A 19,362-nucleotide genomic window follows, 5' to 3' on the forward strand; every position below is an offset into this window, starting at 1 on the left:
TTTCTTGCTGGGAGTTGGTTTTGCTTTCTGGCTCACAAACCAGGTCGATAACCTTCATGCTAACTACCGTCGAGTGTGGCATTGCTGGAGTCAGCACTGGGCTCCAAGTCAAGAGCAAGGGCCACTGATTTATAACCTGACATGCAATCGGAGTGAGGTGATGCATAACTAAAAAGTTTACGGAAGAATCATTGAAATTCGCATGAAATGCTTGAATACAGATTCCGAGCAGGGATGCCTGGCTTTGCAGCATCAAGGGCCGAATCATATATCTTCAGATCTTATTGATTTATGTTTTGACAGGTATTAGAACAAGGCCAGTGGTCGGTGCCTTTGGCAGTGTCATCTCATCTCCCTCTCTCTGGATTAATCTGCTGACCAAGAAAGCTTTCATGGAACTGGAAAACTGAGGTTTTTCATGGAATATTTGGGCCATTGCTCCAGAGCCCTTCAGGTTTATCCCATTAAGACTGAGGAGCAGTTTCAACAAGGCAAACACGTAGAAAGATGAATAACTTTTGTGCATGCTCAAATGTGTTGGGTGTTCCTGACCTGATATCATGTGTGGTCAAAGTCATGACTGCTTTCAACTGCTTCATCCTACAAAAGCACGGCCATGCTTTGATTTACAGAGTCAGAGATGGTGGATGACTGTTTATATTTACTTTGCTTTTATGGGCGTTGTTTAAAGTTTTGATAAGCTCTTAGCCCAAACCTCTTCATTCACTACCCTGGCTGGATACAATAGGGAGAGCAAATCATTAGTTACCCTTTTGGTTGGGTTGACCGTGAAGTCCCCTGGCAGGAGGAGATTACAAAGTTGCAGAAACATTGCCAGGATATAGTTAAGTTAGAGCACAGACCACCATGAACTGTATCCACACAAACATTGGATCTGACAAACAATAATCAAAGTTAAGTAGCATTAGGCTTATGTTTGCAAAAAAAGCCTGCACAATTAAAATGCCTCAGCTGGCATTGTGATTTTAGAAAAAAAACCAACTTCTGCCTCTCTTTCCAAGAGTACAACTATCTGTACATAAAATATGAATATTCAGCCAGAAGCTGGTTTGATTAGCTAAGCATTAATTCCCCAAAAATTGGCTTGTATTTAGAGGTGAAAAAATATGTCTGCCAGTGCCTCTAAAGACTCTAAACACATTTATATCTTGTTGGTTAATCAAGGGCAAATCTTTAATGATAATTTTGTCTATCTTTGTCACTTTCCTGTGTGTTTTTTGCATGGTCTCTTAAAGTCCAAAAATGTGCATTCAAATTATTTAGTGACTTTCAATTGCCTGTATGCGAGTGTGTGTGATTGTCCGTCCCTCTGTGCTCACCCGATTAGGATGAAAAGCACTACAGCCTGGGATGGAACAATGTAGATGTTAGGTGGATTACTTTTTATATCAGAATGAAACATGAATTTCTGAACTCTCCCGAAGAGTTAGCCTAGGAGGCATGAACAGAGCAGATTAAAACATGAGGCGACCACCCAAAAGTTAATAAAATGAAGGCTGCCACTAAAGAGTTAAAATTAACTTCATAATATATTTCTGTTTGGCTTTTCTTTGTTAGTTAATGAATTCTTTTCTCTTTTTAATGAAACTCCTTAATGGGTACTTCATTATTAGTAGACTGGACACATCCCTTTGCTTTCATTGTTCTCCATAACGTCTACTTCTTCAGAGAAGTAAGTAAACAATTCAACACAATCCTAAGCAACTTAAGAGGAGCAAATCAAGAACAACATGAAAGACAATCTGAACATACCCTCAAATTGAAATTGAGGACATAATCAGCTTAGTGGTACACTTTCAAATTACTTCATTACTTTCAGGTTTGAGTTTTATAATTTTTATAATACAATGATGGGTGACAGCATAATGAATGACTTTGCTTGGATCCAGTGACAATTGGGGAAACACACAGGGTGGCCATTGAGATTACAGGGGTACGGGTTTCCCCCCACCATGAAGCCTTGGAAGCCTGTTCTTCCCTGTCCTTGCCTCACAAAATTTAAAGTTGGTAGATTTAATAAAATATATAGTTTGTTATTTATCTGTAATAATACATAGCTTCTCGATAAATTAAATGGTCATTAAACGCACAAATATTTGAAACTTTTATATATCTTACAAAACAAAGAGTTATTAAATTGTCTGAGATAACACCAGCTACTATGCCTTTACACTTTACATTTGGCAGATTATAAAGCTCGGAGAAAAACCTTGTAAAAGATTCGATTGAGCAGGATAAATCAAGTCATAAGTTGCTCCCGTGGCACTGACGTCGCGGTCAGGTGATGATGATTCTATTCAGGATGCTTCCTAGACTTTTACAAAACAATGACAGAGTCAAAATGGCCTTTTGTCAACTGTAGCAGGTGGACAGCACCCTGTGTCTGTGGGTGAAGGGAGGGCCTCTGTTTTTAACATGTAAAGTGCTTTGTATTACATTTCACTTTATGAAAGGTGCTCTATAGATAGAAAATACATGCACAATTAATAAATGGATTGTGAGATGAGGAGGGTGAACCCGCCCTTCGCTCACTGTCAGCTAGGATTGGCTTTAGCGCCCCAAAACCTGATTTGGAATTGAGCACATAGATCAAAGGTCGCTTTTTATATCTAATGGCAACCAAATCTACCAATAATCAAAAGTAATCTAATTGAATAAAGGAACGAAAATCATATTAATCACCTAATTTCTCCGCAATGTGTAGTGAACAGATGAAAAAATAGAGTGCTATCTCTCATTCACCTTATGATGGAAAGATAGCGGGTGACTAATGCAAGATCTTGGAGCAGTTAAAACTGTTAATACTATTCAGTTTCTTTGTGTGGAACAAAAGTTACTGCCATCTTCGGAAAGAACATCAACTAATTTAACACCCTCAAGAATGAAGCTTGTTCTTCTTTTTAATCTGTGATCGATTCAACAATATCTGGGAATATGTTTTGACATATTTGATGAGTTCAGTCATGAGCAGAATAACACTGACATGGGTTTGGAAAAGAAAAGTAACACAAGAGTGAGAATTTCGCTGCATGTTTATCCAGAATACCACTCCTCAAGCACCTTTTTATGCAAAGCTTGGCTGGTTGAAACCAAGAGAAACCGAGGCAATTTGGCAGTCGTGTCAGTGTTACACCACATATAAATACATCATTTCTTGTCATTTTTGATTTAGCTTGTTAACCTAAAGAGAATGCCTATTTGGCCTTGCCTGCACCCGTGAACATTTCCTAATTCAATATTGTGTAATAACTACTATTATAGCCTTCTCATAAAATATAAGTACACAACTCACATTACACTGTAAAAGAACAATATAGTCCACATGTTTATGTCTCATTGAGGAGCAATTACTGAGTTTTGATTATTTTGTGGCAAATTAAGGTTGGAAGGACACACAGAGATTTTTTCTACTTGTTATGGTTCTGTATGAAATTTTCAGTGTTATGAGAAGGACTGAACCATATGTTTCACTTTATAAAACAACAAAAAACAGCAAACTCGTACCAAAGGGTATTGAATGTTTTTATTTAAGTATTCCTTCTAAACTACTACAAACAATAGCTTAACCCACAGTACAGAAATATTTGAATTATCTAAAGTTACCCGATCAGAAATTGTGAAATGTTATACTAACATTTATTTTCGAAGAACATTGCAATGATGTGATCAACTAGTTTAATCAGTAAGTCAAACATGAAAACCATCCCAACAGGCAATAGTTTTCAGCTCAAAATGTCAGAAAGTTCTTTGGTACGTCTGAATGCATGTAAATTCCAAGCATCAGAACAATACAGTTGGCTTTAACTTTCTAATTTTGGAGGGCACATTTTGTCTGCTTTTTTTTTACAGCTCTTTGAATTGCACTGTGTGCCACACGTAGCTCACCTCGTCCAACATCGAGAAAGAAGTCCTCCATTGCATCAGGGTTTTAGCCAGGCCGTTTATGACGTCCCAATACGTCCAGCCAACCTCTATGTCTGAGTCAAAACTGAGGCACCATGCGGTCCCCAATGTTCAGGCTGGGGATCCCCGAAACACTTTCCCAGCAGCTGCCCTTGGTGACGGGCACTATCGCTGGCTCCATGACCAAGAGACCAGTTGCTGACAGCACAGCCACTGCCATCAACACCATCAAGGGCTACCACAAGCCAAAGACCACAGAGCCGGAGAGAAACCCAACACACAACCTCGGGCAAGGTCTGGCCTCCTCACGTCCACCACAGGCTGGCAACGGGAAGTGGATCTTGGCAAACCGCTGAAGTTCCCAGCCAGCATAACATCAACACGGCTTGGACCAGGCATGATCATCGTGTCAGATTCCACCAAGCAGTTGATCAGTCTGGAACTCAGAATGCCCTAAGAAGAGTGCAAGGACGAAGCCAATGAGAGGAAGCATGCCATGTATCAGGAGCTGGTGGATGAGTGCACGAGGCAAGGCTGGAGTTGGAGATTTTCAGGGTGGTCATTCTGCAAAAATGCTGGGCCTCATCAGGGAAGTGAAAAAGAAGGCTATCAGGTCTGCAACTAAAGCAGGAGAGAAAGCCACAAGGTGGCTACGGATCAAAAGAGCAGATCTGTGGACAAATGCTGCTGAGACACAGGCTAAGATGTAATCAATCTCAGTCGGGCCACCTGGGTGAAGGTGTCTCATGTAGAATGACCCTAAACACCCAAAGGCCCTGATGTTATATCACTGATGATGTGTCCCAGTCAGCATATCCAAAAGATGTATTCACCAGGAGCTGTATCATCATCTTCTTGGGGAGTGGAGTTTGTTGCTTGGTTTCAGGATGAAATCAGGATTTGGAATCTCAACCTTGAAACAAAGGTTGGGTAATCTCTGGCCCAAATGATGTAAAACATATAGTCCATATCTCTCCCAATTGTAAAATTGTTCATGTATAATTATGGAAACAGTTGACAAACACCAACACTGGTATTTCTTGTCTCAAAAGCTTTTTGGAAAAGCAATGCTGGTACCAAAAAACTGCTTTTCCTGCTTTTTGCTGTACGTGAGCTATATCCTTGCAGCTAGGCTGCAAGGATATAGAGCTTTTGCAGTCTGACTGAGAGGAACTTGTAATTGATGAAATACATAAAATACATGGAACAAACAAGGAACAAAAACGAGCAAAACGCGATGCATTATACTGATGAATGAAGGTGTGTTCTTCCTACTCCATACATGATGCTGCGATGGTGCAGACAATTAGTACAATTGGTGATGGTGGGAAAAAGAAGAAAGAAACTGAAGAAAAAAGATTAACTGTAAAATTCTGCATATACTGTATCGAAAGTGACACACCAATTAAATGAAATAGCAAAAATAAGTATAAACATAGACATAAAATTAACATCACTTCATCTCTTAGGATAAACAATACGACTATTACATTTACTACATACCTATAGTTTCTTATCACAGTGCATAAGTACTACCAAATATCAGCAAACACTGCTGAAGTTGGAAACAATAAATTTGCTTACAATTGCTTGCTGAAAAGGTCAGATAAGTGCACAGATGTCTCTTCTAAAGTGCAGAACACTTCCCGAAAACAAAGCAATTGACAAAAAAAAAGTGGTTTCAGCACAGTAAGAGCAGTTTTTTTTCTCCTCATTTTTAGTGAGCTGCCACTGAGTGAGAGTCGGCTGTGTCAGAAGCACCCAGTAAAACTGGCTGCAGTGAGTGGTGGTTGCTGATGACTCATTTGTACCTGCTGTCAGGCACGGAGAAGTCAGAATGGAAGCAAAATAGGTGTTAACAAGGGAAGAATTGTGTGAGGATACAAGACAGCTCCATGTGGTTGTCTAGAAAACAAGGCAGCAGTGAAACCTATTAGAGATGGGCCATTTAGTCGCTGATATTGGCTGGGGTCTGCTGGGAATGTTTGACACATGGGCACCTTTATGAGGCAGCTGCTGAAGTGAAGGAGGATGTTTCGAGATGCTCAGTGAAGACTTTCTAACCGTGTGGAAAAGTTAAATGATTGGAAATGGTCTGCTTGTTTTTGTTTAAGAAAATTTTTTTTTTGAATTTGCACGCTCATGACTGGAGTGTTCATTGTGACTATATATGCCCTCAAAGGGTTTTAGTCTCATAAAGAAGTCACACACAGAAATATTGGTTGTGTCTGGAGGGAAGCCAGTGTTTTCACATTCAACAAAGTGTTCACTGGAATCCCTCCTTATAAATGAAATGCTTCACTGTATCAACACCACAAGGAAGTTATGGGAATAGCGAAAGTTGCAGCCATGTATCCTACTGAGGAAGCAGTAAAGCAAAGAGAAGAAAAACACACACGTAACAGAATTGTACATGACCGGGTGAACAGTTTTGTGAAATGTCTTAACTCCACAGCAGGATCCTTCTTTTCATGGTTTATCTATTTTATATTTACTGGTGACATTAAGCATGCTTTTGCACATAGTTAGATGGGAATGGCTCCAGCACGCTGCTACCCTAAAGAGCATAAACTGCTGAGTGCTCTTGCTTCACAGTGAGATGGTCTGGGTACTGGCTGGGCAATTTTGTGTAGAGTTTGCATGTCCTCTCTGTGTGTGCATGGTCTTGTTGTCAGCCTCTCCATGTTTGCCCTGTGCTGGACTGGTAACCGGTTTACAGTGGAACCTGTCCTTGCCCATAGTTAGCTGGGATTGACTTCAGCTCCCCGTGATGCTGTACAGGATTAAGCAGTAAAGAAAACAGATGGACAGATGCACAACAATTTAATTTGTTGGTCTAATCTGATTCCATAAAATGTTAAACCTTATCCCTGCATGTTCTTTCTCTTTTTGCGCTTTCCTTTTGAGCTTTATTCACAATAACACATTTTCATCAGGACAACAGAACAAAGTGCATTCCATGAACAATTCTACACAAACAGTACAAGTAAATATTATAGTATGTGCAGTAAAGCAATTCCATTAACACTTGGACTACTCCACATACTAAAGTGAGACATTATTTGCACTGCATCTGATTCGAATTACTTCTTGTGGCTGCTGTTGTTGTCTTTTTTCATAATGTGACTTAGCCTTTATTTTAGTCTTCATAAACTTATTTTGTAACTATTTAGCTGTACATACTGTATTACGTCTGTCAATACACTGTTCCTTCTTTTTCTTCTTTAAGTTTTAGTTTAGTTTATCCTATATCTTTTTGTTAATTATAGGTTGGGAACCAGAAAAGTAAGCTTTTCATTGTACAGTGTAAATGTCTATTGATCTGTGTCTATGATAGTCAATATCTTTAATCTTGAAGTACAACAGTACAAAGATAAAATGAAGACAAAAAGATGTAAGAAAGAGAAAGTTTAATCTCATGCGAGGTGATTTGAGTTTATAAAAATACAAAACACATTCAATAAAGTACAGATTCCAAGTGTTGTTTACATAAACTTAATAAAAGAGTCGTAAAATCACTATCCATTCATTCCCGTCGATGGGTGGGGGGTGAGGACGCCCCTGATTGGTCAGTCTCTCGCTACACATCTACGTCACACACTGCTACTTCCTCTTCCTCCGAAGCAAACATGGCGGAGTACGACCTCACCACCAAAATTGCCCACTTTTTAGACCGCCATCTCGTGTTTCCGCTGCTGGAGTTTCTATCCGTCAAAGAGGTACGACATACTCTATCGCCAAGACGCTTGGTTGTGTTTTCGGGTGGCTGTTTTTCGGAAAAACTGTGTTTTAAGCGGTTTTTAGAGCCACGCTGTTTCGAGGAGTTGGCCACATTGTGTGCCGCTCCGTAAAGGTACAGCACTTCACTGCGTCGAGAGCGGAAACGTTCAAATTTGCTATCAAAATAAAAGCGTTGCGCTCGACTTGTGCACGCGATCAATAGTCTTCACCGTTTTTTCATCATTTCCTTCGTAGTTGAGGTCCAGTATATGGCTGGCGGAATAAAAAAGCGGAGTAAATGCCATTGAACGCTACGAAAACATGACATTGAGGAAGACTTAATTATACAGTTGAAAAGACTATTCCGGAAGTTTTGCTGTCTGTTACGATTAGCTTGATATTGAAAGCAGGCGCGCGCGTGGCCACAAGTTCGGGAATGCTCGTTTCGTTTCAGCCGCATCAGCGACTTGTCGGTAGTTGCTGGGCGGTGCTTCCTCGCCAACGGAAATTTTGCTGATCATCGTGGGAGCCGCCCAGCAGAGATACGCTGTAATACAAAAGAAACGTCCTGAAACAGACCAACTGAGACAATACTAGCACATGGAATTGATCTGTTAGCAATAAAACACAGAAGCTAGTCCAAATAGCTTCACTGCAGTCTGAAAGTTTTGATCAGTAGCCGACTGGAAGATGCTTGTCAACATTGTTGAACATCAAGTAGCCACTTAGCTCACAATCAGTTGATTTTTAAAGTTGGAAATGTCTCGGCGCATACAGAGGCTGTGACGTAAACTTAAGATACATTTTGTGATATTTCGATTATCAAAATCTGTTATGCACATTAATCTTTCAGTACATACTCAATTTGAGCTTTTACATTTTGGATAAATCAAAATTTTTAGTTACTGATGCACAATAACATGACCTTAGCGCTTATAAAACTATAACAAGAAGTTATGGAAAGATGAGCTCAAATCAATATATAGTGAATACTATTTAAATGTAGTAGACATCACTACTTTAGTTTATAACTTCATAAAAAGTTTCCTCAATAATTTTTTTCTGACACCCCCATCCCCCCACCCCCTCTTTTTTAATAGATCTACAATGAGAAGGAGCTGCTTCATGGAAAACTGGACCTCCTCAGTGATACAAACATGGTGGACTTTGCCATGGATGTTTACAGGAGCCTTTATTCCGAGAAGGACATTCCTCATAGTAAGTGTTGCAAATCAATGGATCCCTTCAGCTTAACGTTGTTTCACACGCATACACTAGCATACACAGCACAACACCACTCACTCCATTCACAATTGATTTAGCAGTAAGGTTAAGGTTTACTGTGTTTTCATTGCTGAGCCAAAGAGCATGTACTTGGCATTATACCATGTTACAATGACAGTTTCTCCTTCCTGTATCAGCTCTGAGGGAGAAGAGGACAGAGGTTGTGGCCCAACTCAAGCAGCTGCAGTCGGAGACGGAGCCCATCGTGAAAATGTTTGAGGATCCAGAAACGACAAGGCAGATGCAGTCCACCAGGTAACGCATTCTCCAAATCAACATTGTTTTACCTTCTTTTTTCCCCCCCTCCTCCCATTTAATCCATATCGTAAAACTGATTTGATGGAAAATAAGGTTTGCCTTTGTGAGGTTGTGAAATTTATTGCTGGTCTTACTGCCCTGATTCCTGGGATTATTAAACCTGTTATTTATTATTGGCATGGCAGCAATGCAAACTGTGGAATCTGCGAAGCAGCATTTTCAATAAATAATGGGTTTAACATTTGTAAGGCCTCTGCTGAACGAAGTTAGGAAATTAAAAAAAAAATACTAAAAGTCATAATGTTGTGGTTAACGTCATTAAGACTGCTTTGTTGTGTATTGCGATACACATAGTTGGGTCATGGTGAGCTCTTTATCCTCCGCTTGTTTCTTGGCACAAGTGTGTGCAGATAATCAAAAGCATTTTGCAATTTATCTCCTTCCAGTCTGTGCTTGAGCTGCAGACATTTGTTTACTCTAAGCCACAGATTTCTGAGAACAGTTGGGTGAGATCTGAGGCCTGATAATGGCAACTCCGACGCGGCACTGATCAGTTTTATTGTTCGGCTGCTGTCAGCATAGAGTAAGAAGGTAATCTGCCTTTTGGTTGGGGATTCGTGTCTGTCTTAAGTTGGACACAATGCCATGTTTTTTTCTCTCTCTCGCTCTCGCTCTCTCTCTCTCTTCATACCAATGAATTTGTAAAACAATAGGAAACTCATCTGGGGTAAATGAAGAATTGTCTCTGAGGCCAAAATACCATGCAAACAGTTTTATTCCACCATTCTGTTTGAAATTATGCTTGATGCAGCTGCTTGTTTTTAACATTATGCATGGCTTAAAGGATCATCCAGTGCTGGAATTGTGCTCAGGGTTAACATTTGAACCCTGGGGCCTTGTCCACACCAGGCAGAGCCACAAGGAATTTTACATAATAATGAAATCTGTTTTCAACTAAGGATATTTTCAGTGAAAATTAGCTGATAGGCCTCTGCGACTTTTCAGGCTTTGTTTTTACAAGTGCTGAAGCCAGAAACAAAGCTCCGCTATGATAATACATCATGTTGTTACGATATAAACTTCCAGTTGTCCTACTAGCAGGAGTTCAGTAGTCGATAGCAGAGGGCACAATTCTCAGTTATTTTGATGCAGAATCTTCTTTTTTATTTTTAAATAGTTTCATGAACGCATTGATGATCATGCAGCAGCGAACCAAAAAACGGATGTACAAGAATCGGTTTTAAAAGACAAAAATCCATCTCATTAAATCAGTCAAAAATAGTGTATTTATGCTCAAAATATTCCATTAAATTCTGGAAGCCTTTACCTTAAAAGTGAATTGGAAGCGTGTCAAACAAGGTCATATCCATAATGAGCCGTATTAGTTTTTCAAATGGGGAGGCATCGCAGCGTCTCCAAGTGAACGATTCCAGCTTGTCACGAGTGGAGCCACTTCTTGAGCAAAAATCACTCCAAGCAACTTATTATCCAAATGCTTGAGATGAGCGGAGTTATTATATTCCACTTTTTCTAACATAGTCTGCAGGCTATGGCTTGTTGACAGGCTGCTGGTTTCGTGAGAAGAAACCTTGTGAAATTCCTGCTGCTGTTTTAAAACTGCAACCTACATGAATTGTTTTAACTATTCCAGTGCCGACTAGTGAGGAAACCTGAACATAATGATTTCTGTAAATGGACAAATTCTTAGAATTTCTGTAAGTGTACGTTCGGAATTGACAAGTTATTGTGTTTTTCATTTTGTACTGACGGTAGCAAAGTTAAGCAGGCATATTGTTGTGCATATTTTGGCTTGGCTTCACATTTAGCTTTTAAAACAACCCTATATGCAAGGAAATACTCTCTGTGGATTGTGATAACCAATAATTTTGCTCTCATTTACTTTATTAAAACGATAAACTCATGTTTGAAATCTACATGCAGCCAATAATAATAAATAAAGGCAAATGTACACAAACATATTTAAGTGTGGTTTAGGATGCAGGAAAAACGATATTGTGACGATGAATATAAAATTGTGAAGTTCAAGGGAGTGGCTGTAAAGAAGTCAAAGAGAAAAAGCTTTGCCTCGTTTAACTCTTGTAGCCATTACAAGCTGGACGTATGCGATGGTTTCTGACCTCGTGCGGCGAATTTGAACATGTGCATCAGCGAGTTGCTCTGATAAAGTTTCAGGACCGGCGTTCCCACAATGCACAGCAGGCTGACATTCCTCACGGCAGGGGAAGTCACCCAGGAGCTTATAGAAACCATCCATCTTCAGCCTCCGAGCGGAGACCGCGCGTCTCAAGGCTGCGAAGGAATCCTCGCCTGGCCGAAGTGCAGTTCATTTAACGCACGCCGCGTCGGTGCCAGCGGACGCACGCTCATATATTCCCATTGTAAAAGCAAACTCACCCCAGAAAACACACACGGCTTTCAGTGTGGCGCGCATAAATAGCTCTGGGGTCACAGGCAGAGTTGTAAAAATGCTCTCGGGATGCAACCGTTTGGAGGAAGTTTGACAAATCCTCAGAGACGGAGGCTGTGCTGACAAATCAGTCTTCACTTTACTCACCAGGCATAATTTGTTAGACGTGGTTAGCGTAGATTTATAGTAGACAAACCAACTGTAATAAACATCCTATCACACTGTTTTAAAAGTAAATTAGCCTTGGTTTATGTACGGCTCTTGATTTAGAGCAGAAGTGAAAAAAAATATACCTGAATGTGAATTGGGAACACCAAGATGTCAGCCAAACGGGCCCCTAACTGCAAGAACTGTCTCTCATTTTTCTTCTTCTTTTTTTTTCAGAGATGGACGAATGCTCTTTGACTATTTGGCAGAAAAGCACAACGTAAGTTGGCCGGACTTGCTGACGTCTCACTTCTGCCTTTTCCCATGGCTGCTGTGTGAACCCGCGGCCGTTTCAGGGGGTGAAGTGGGCGGTGCCGGGGCCGTGCAGGGAAACAGAGTTACTTCCCAAAACCCTTAACTCATTTTCGGGGTTTGTATGGCTTGCACAAATCCTGCGGACATTTACATTCTGTGGTGAATTGTTAAGAATAAAACGGACGAGCTCGGGACTCGTGGATAGAGCCGCAAGAATGCCGGAGGTTCTATATTTACCGTGATGTTTGGCTTCTCACCCTCCCCTCCATCGGTGTCCTCCCACTCCGGTATCCCGCTGACCTGTGCACTGTCCTCAGCGTACCTCCTGTGGGAGAGGCTCGGGCGGGCCGAGGCGCCCACCTCCTGTCACGGTCGTACCCGAGTCTCAAGTCACTGGCTTGACGTCACCTCGCAATGGCCCCGAGATACTGGACGTCAAGTAGGACACGTAAATGTAGGACGACAAGTAGGCCTGAAATGATAGTGCTATATATATACATATGCCTTTCCGATTTAGCTCACGCCACCACATCTTGGCAGATTTGTTGCGAAAGTTAAATATTCTCTCGCCACTCACGACAACGTCCCGCTGATAGGATACAGCAGTGTTTACTCAACATTCATTTTGCAGTGGTGGGCCGCGGCGGCTGGGAAGTTGTGTTTCGACGACAAATAAGTTTGGTGAAACGGCTACACTCGCCACTCGGATTATCCAAAACACATTTACAGTTTTTGTTTTTCAATCGAGATTAAAATTTCAACACCTTCACCCAGAAACACAAACAAATATGACATAAAACTGGAGGCTTCGTCGGCGCCGCAGCTGCATGGAATTACAGAGCATGCCCCATGTTTGAATTGAAAATATGCTGGAGTATTGTTTGACTTGGTCTGACGACGGTTCCCATTCTCTCTGTTGTGATATTGATGCTCTCTTACTGTATTTCTCTTGAAGTTTCGTCAGGAATACTTGGACACGCTGTACAGATATGCCAAGTTCCAGTACGAGTGTGGAAACTACTCCGGAGCCGCCGAGTACCTCTACTTCTTCCGAGTCTTGGTAAGTGTTCCGGCGTCATTACCATGTGCTGATAACTGGTCAACCCCCGCCCGCCTCTCTCTTCACAGGAGCTCAGTAACAGTTCACAACTCTCATTTATAAGCCCTATTTAAGGGATTTGTCTGACATATTAAAGTTGAACATCATATAATGTTTGCTAGATTGCTTTAATTCCTCAAAAGGCCACTGCTTGCACAGGAGAGGAAAAGAACACTTAGAAGTAATTGAATGTGAACAGCTGACGTCATTGCCTATTCAATTCCCCGCACGTCTCCTGTATTAGGAGGAGACTGCCGCTGGAGGACTCGAGTAGGATCTTTTACTGGGCCAAGCAATTCGCGGCGGACTGCATAATCTGTCTGTAGTCTTCTCACGGGGCGGGCCTCCGTAGACAGCTTATTGATTTGAGTGCTGTGGCCAGAGAGTCCCTAGTCACGACTTCTGAGCTTATGCGTTTAGTTATGCAAGGCGTCTCTCGGTTAGCATCCGGAGGGTTACATACGCAATTTGCAAGGTGCTTGTGGGAGGATGTATGCTCGTGATGAGGAGGTCAAAAAAGAAATGCACAAGATTAATAGCCCGTATTCATCAGACTGTGCTTTCTTCGCTGAATTGGAAGCGTTGAGCTTTGAGGACAAAGGTAAAATTTGTACATTAAAGAGTTTGATAAAGTCACTTTCAAGAGAAATGTTTTTGAAGGAAAAAAAAATCCAATGATGCCAAACTAAGCCGTGCAGAAGGAAGTCATTACAGTTCAGATGAAGGGCTGGAACTCTATTCTTCTATAGATTCCTCCATATATAAAAAGACATGGTGACTGGGTTCTTGCCCTACTGTTACTGCTCTCTTTACTCTTATAAAAAGTATTGAGTCGGTGAATGGGATAGCTACAATGAGACTGTCCTGACTGGCTGTTTCTCAAATGGCCTTTCAGAGATCTACAAAATGGTTTGTGTTCCAGCTGTTTGACATGTTCCGTTTCCCCAGAAAAGTGTTACAGGATTGTGTTGCCTTTTCTTTGTCATAAATGTTCATGTAAACCGAGCGGTGTCTTTGTGACGCAAACGGTTTAGTCTGAGCTTTAAAATTGATGCTGTGCCAGTGATGTTCCAGTGGACTACATTTTCTTCAGTGGTTACATGAGAGTTTGGATCAACGGGTTACACTCTCTGACTATCCATACATTAGTCCAAATATACCAGGAGTTTTCAGAATGTGGGAGTTTGAGCCAGACTGCGCTTTCCAACTATCTAACTCCAATTCTTTCTATTATGAGACACTATTGATGTCTGTTGGGATCCGTAGACAATTGGAAGCAGAAATCTTCTTGTTACGAGTTAAGAAACTTTCAAACTGAATTATCTGGGACGTCCTCGCAGTATATATTGACTGCAACTGTCATCATTGTGACAGTAACTGTGAATATTTTGAAATCAAAGCTTGTGTTGTAATTTTTGTTAATTTCCATTTAGCTCGGAATTTGTGTTTCTAATAATATAAGTTTGACAACTGATAGAGGTCATCAACAGAGTGAAACAAATAAGCTGGGGCAACATCTGGTTTGATTTTTTTGTTTTGTCAACGGACAAAGAAATACCAAAACATTTTAACTATGAAATTCAGCTCTATAATATCAAAGTATTGAGGTTATTGATCGATAAACTGTTCGTTTCCTACCCCGTCACATGCCGGGTATCTTCATACCTGCTGCACATTGACTCTGGTCATTACTCCATTTGAAACCATTATACATTTCCAGTAAAAGAATTTGCGCTTTGGCATTATTTTGCATCAAGCGTTTGCAAATTCAGTTCACTCGAATGTTCCGTAATGACCACTGGATTCAGTCGTCTCAGACGGCGGTTTCCAAGTGCCACTCACTCGTCCTCTAACTTTTTGTTTGACTTTGATGCAGCGTTCATCTTTGTGGTAATGCAAGGCCTCGTGCCAAAGCCAGCCCCGAAAGAACGGGCAAGAATAAGATCAACATTTTGTCTATTCATTACAGTGAAAAACATTAAGACCATCTTTTGTTTCTGTTCTAATTGGCATTCGATACTGCACCGAGTGGCCTCCCGTCTTTCGGATGTCAGTGATTCCGGCAAGTCATGCACATTCACTCTGCCCCAGCGTCCCGTCTTGAAAAACTTGGCAGTGGCTCTGAGCAGTGATGAACCCTCTTCCCTGCAAGCAACCCTCTTAACCCAAAGCAGTTGGGCACTCCATTTGATGGGTGTTTTACTGATCTGCTCTAATCTGGAGTAGGAAGAGATGCATCCGAGACAAGATGTCAAGTAATTCATCCAAGCTTACCACCTCTGCTGCCTCCCAGAGAAAAGAAATTGTTGTAAAAGAAAAAGTCCTTCTGCTCCAGCAACAGTTGTTTATGGCTTTGCAACTCAGTCTAAATACACCAAAATTGCTCTAATTGAGGTATTTTGTTCAAAGTTCAGCATGTTTGTTTGTTTTTTTGTTTTTTTTTACTCCTCAAATTGTTAGACCCCTTATTTAAAGTTCAAGCGAGATCGGGGCCTGTAACTAGATATCTGTTGCTTACGCTTGACAATGCAAAAGGTAGAAATGGATTTCATTAGTGAGACTGTGTGCCGTTTCCTCTCTCTCTCGCTCTCTCTTTTCAGTGTTTTTGTGGACCTCCCATCCTCACAGGCCCCTTGTCTGTCTGTCTCCCTCCCCCCTCCTTCAGTATGGGAGAGGTGAGGCTCCATAAAGCCATTTAATGTGGGAAACCCAGTCAATTAAACGAAGGAAGCCAGCCTTGCAAAATCCATGCCTCAGGTCTTGTTACAGTGTGGCCTAGCCCGAAAAGAGCAACTTATTCATATCATCACTTAATGCAGGGATTGAATGTTAAGAATAAAGATTGAGTATCCCGACAGATCCCCAGCACAGTAAATTTATTGTTGCTGGTCAGTCAGCGAAAATGTGCCCATTTCACAAACCAATGGAAACTTAAGGTAACTGCTGGAAAAACCCAGGTACTGAAACTTTTCTAGCGTGGCCACTGCTGAAAGCTAGACTGTGTGTGTGTATGCGAGTGTGTGTGTTTAGAAAGCTGCCATAATGACCTGGAGGTCAGCCAAACGTAGCAGGCAGGGACTTCCAAGAGAGATTTGGGGGGGCAAACAAAACACTTGAGCAGATGAAAAGCTGACCTTTTTATATTGCCACTGTAGCCAGGTTCTCCGACCAGAGTCACAATACTGATCTTTCTTGTGACTTCTGCGCTTCCCCAATCATTCAAAGGAGACCTGACCTGCACGCCGTGATCAAAGGCTCGGATGCGCCGGCTGGACGGACGGACAGACGCTCTTACTGTGTTCCACTTTCTAGGGGAATACCGCACGAGATTTTCCCAATATTTTCCCCTTACCTGCCGTCGTCTCGGATTATAGCAGCTTGTTGAAATGTTATCAGACTGTTGGCTGGTCTTTGCCAAGTGAAGAGAGAGAAAAAAAAAGCCCTTTATAGCCAAATAATCTTCCCAATTTGTGGGGTTCCAGCGGAAACCTGCTCTTTTTTTAGTGCTTCCTCTACTTGTACATCTGTCGTGTCTCACAGTCTACTCCAGCAGCTGTCCGACGGTGAACGGGGGTGTGCGGTTAGCATCTACGTTTCTCTGGACGCTCCGCAGACACCCACCCTGACTTCCTGCTTGACTCATGTCACTGCGTCTGGTGTTCGGTGTTATCGTGAACTACCATGGCGCACAGTTTCCCATGAGCCTCAGGGTGGAGTCTCAATTGTGTGATTGGGCCTTCCAGGCATTTTTCAACCTGCATTTCATTACCTGGTGTTTTCTTTTTGTTTTCACCTGGTACTGGAAAATCAAATGCTGGCCTGCAACATGTTGAGAGCAATTATCCTCAGGTAGAAGTCTCGTTACCTTCGGTTTATATTTCAGCTCATATATTGCCATCGTTGTCCAGAACTGGATTGAAATTATCATAATTGCTATTGCAAAATGTGGTCCATGTAAGCAAGGCAACTTATACTTTCGACCAGGGTTCTGCATCCTTTGTGACCATAAGAGCCATTTTCAGGTTTATCTACCGATTTAAATTTCATCGGGAGCTGCAACTCACGCAAATGACCTGAATCAAAGAAAAAAAACTTGGAAAAAAATTCCTTTACATACAAAAACTGAGGTCGCATTAATGAAGTGTCACAGCTACAATCTAGATATACTTTGTTGTTTTAATTTCATTTTTTGTAGCTATTTTTTTAGAGATTTGTCCTCTTGTTTGCAAGGATTTTCCAGCTTTAGACTTTTTATGCATCTTTTGGCCACTTTGGACATTTATACTGGCTCAAGAATCTGGTCCAATACTGCAAGGAGTACACGTACTCTGATAAAGTTCTCCACTACCACCCGGCGCGTAACATGTGACAAGCGTCGGCAACATCGCCCACAGTTATGCAAGAGGGCACAAGTGATGTTCGCAATCGGGATATTCTTTATTATTAATGAGAATGACAAAGGTCCGTCTGACTGTGAACGATTATCCGCCGAACTATCAAGAAGAGGCAAAAGACAGTTTTTACACCACCAGCAACTTAATCACCAGCAACATTTGGACGAACAGAGTTGGCCGGTGTTTCAAAATAACTGGTTTCCCTGTTAACAGGTGACTGACTTCCTTTAGTGTCCGACGCTGCTGCTCGTAACCACAACCAAAGCCACACTCGTGTTTCTGGACTCAAAAGTTACAACATTTTGAAACTTCATTGTACATGGGGAACAGCTATGATTTTTAATATTTTTTTCAACATCTTTTGTTAAAACCAGAACATCTCAATGCTCTGGTAGCACAAAAATATGGAGCTTGTGGTATTTTCACTTTCTTTTAACTTTCCAGAAAGTGAAGTTGTTTACTTGGAACGAAAATGTTGCATCTATTGCTCTGTCCACCACACTGGAATATATTATACTGTGAGCTAGAACACGGTGTAATATGAAATTTCTCGCCAGATTCTTTACAATATATGGTCATTTTGGTAAATCTTGGTCCTTTTATTAATAAAGTGGGTTTTTCTGTTTTTTATTATGATGGAATTTAACAAAGCTTTAGCAAAGGCAAAGAGCTGCTGCTCAACTCCAATAATAATAATAAAACAAACCTTTTTTTTTTTACTTTAAAGGCAAGTAACACATTTTGTTAATATGAATGATTAACAACCTCAGCCAATTGAATTCATAAAAGCCTCAGTAAGCTTCCATGAGTTATTTCCTCTTGAGCTTGTAAATGAATCTGTTTATCCCTTGGAAATGACAAAAGTCACTGGACCATATGGCGGTACCACTGAAGCCAAGCTAACAGTGACGAGCCTCAGCTCAGTGTGGATGAAAGCAGATGTTGTTTCACAGTGAAGACTCTTGGTTGCCATTTGTTCTGTCGAGTAATGTGGAAAAATGCTTCTGTTCTCCAGGTCCCGTCCACAGACAGGAATGCCCTCAACTCTCTGTGGGGCAAACTGGCCTCTGAGATCCTGATGCAGAACTGGGAGGCGGCCATGGAGGACCTCACCCGCCTGAGAGAGACTGTCGATAACAACGTAAATGCCCCACTTCTCAGAATTTGATACGGCATTTAGATTCCCTTACATAGACCCTCATATTGACATTTCACTTGCATACGGCTCTGCTGTGGCGTTTTATTACTTTAGCCCATGCACTCATCTGACCACTTAAGAACTTGGGTTCGCAGATGAAGCTGGTGAAAATGCAGAGCTTTTTGTAACTACTGAAGTGTATTTTTAATTTTAAAAAATTTTGTTTTTTTTCCCCGGCCCCTTCCACCCCTGTTGTCGCTCCTGCTTGCATGGATTTCTTCCTTGGACCCATTCAGTCGGTGAGCTCCCCGCTCCAGTCTCTCCAGCAGAGGACATGGCTCATTCACTGGTCTCTCTTCGTCTTCTTCAACCACCCAAAGGGCAGAGACAATATCATTGAGCTCTTTTTGTATCAGCCACAGTAAGTACCATTTATATTACAGTGTTTTAGGGTTTTTTTTGTTTTTTTTTGTCTTCCTCTTTCTTAATCCCACAATCTCAGGAAATTGAAAATTGTTGAGCCGATGCTAGAAAGTATTTACAAATGCATATACCACCCAAAGCTACTTGGAAAATTGTATAGCGTCGCTGAGTTTAGCGTTTTAGAAGTGTTTGTGGCCACAGTTTGTCTTAAAGTACTTGCACTGTTAAATTG

General features: G+C 41.3%; 1 protein-coding gene across 1 annotated transcript in view; it reads left to right on the forward strand.

Annotated features, from left to right (window-relative positions):
• Nucleotides 1-7,542: 7,542 nt before the first annotated feature.
• Nucleotides 7,543-19,362, forward strand: part of eif3ea (eukaryotic translation initiation factor 3, subunit E, a) — a 32,325-nt gene continuing 20,505 nt past the window's right edge. The window contains exons 1-7 of the mRNA XM_080500416.1: nt 7,543-7,643; nt 8,745-8,862; nt 9,066-9,183; nt 11,999-12,041; nt 13,032-13,136; nt 18,585-18,710; nt 19,004-19,128. Of these exons, the coding sequence (XP_080356542.1) occupies nt 7,554-7,643; nt 8,745-8,862; nt 9,066-9,183; nt 11,999-12,041; nt 13,032-13,136; nt 18,585-18,710; nt 19,004-19,128 (725 nt within the window). The 5' untranslated portion in view covers nt 7,543-7,553. The remainder of the gene's footprint in view (nt 7,644-8,744; nt 8,863-9,065; nt 9,184-11,998; nt 12,042-13,031; nt 13,137-18,584; nt 18,711-19,003; nt 19,129-19,362) is intronic.

Source organism: Blennius ocellaris (assembly GCF_963422515.1).
Source record: "Blennius ocellaris genome assembly, chromosome: 8".
NCBI classification, from domain to species: domain Eukaryota; kingdom Metazoa; phylum Chordata; class Actinopteri; order Blenniiformes; family Blenniidae; genus Blennius; species Blennius ocellaris.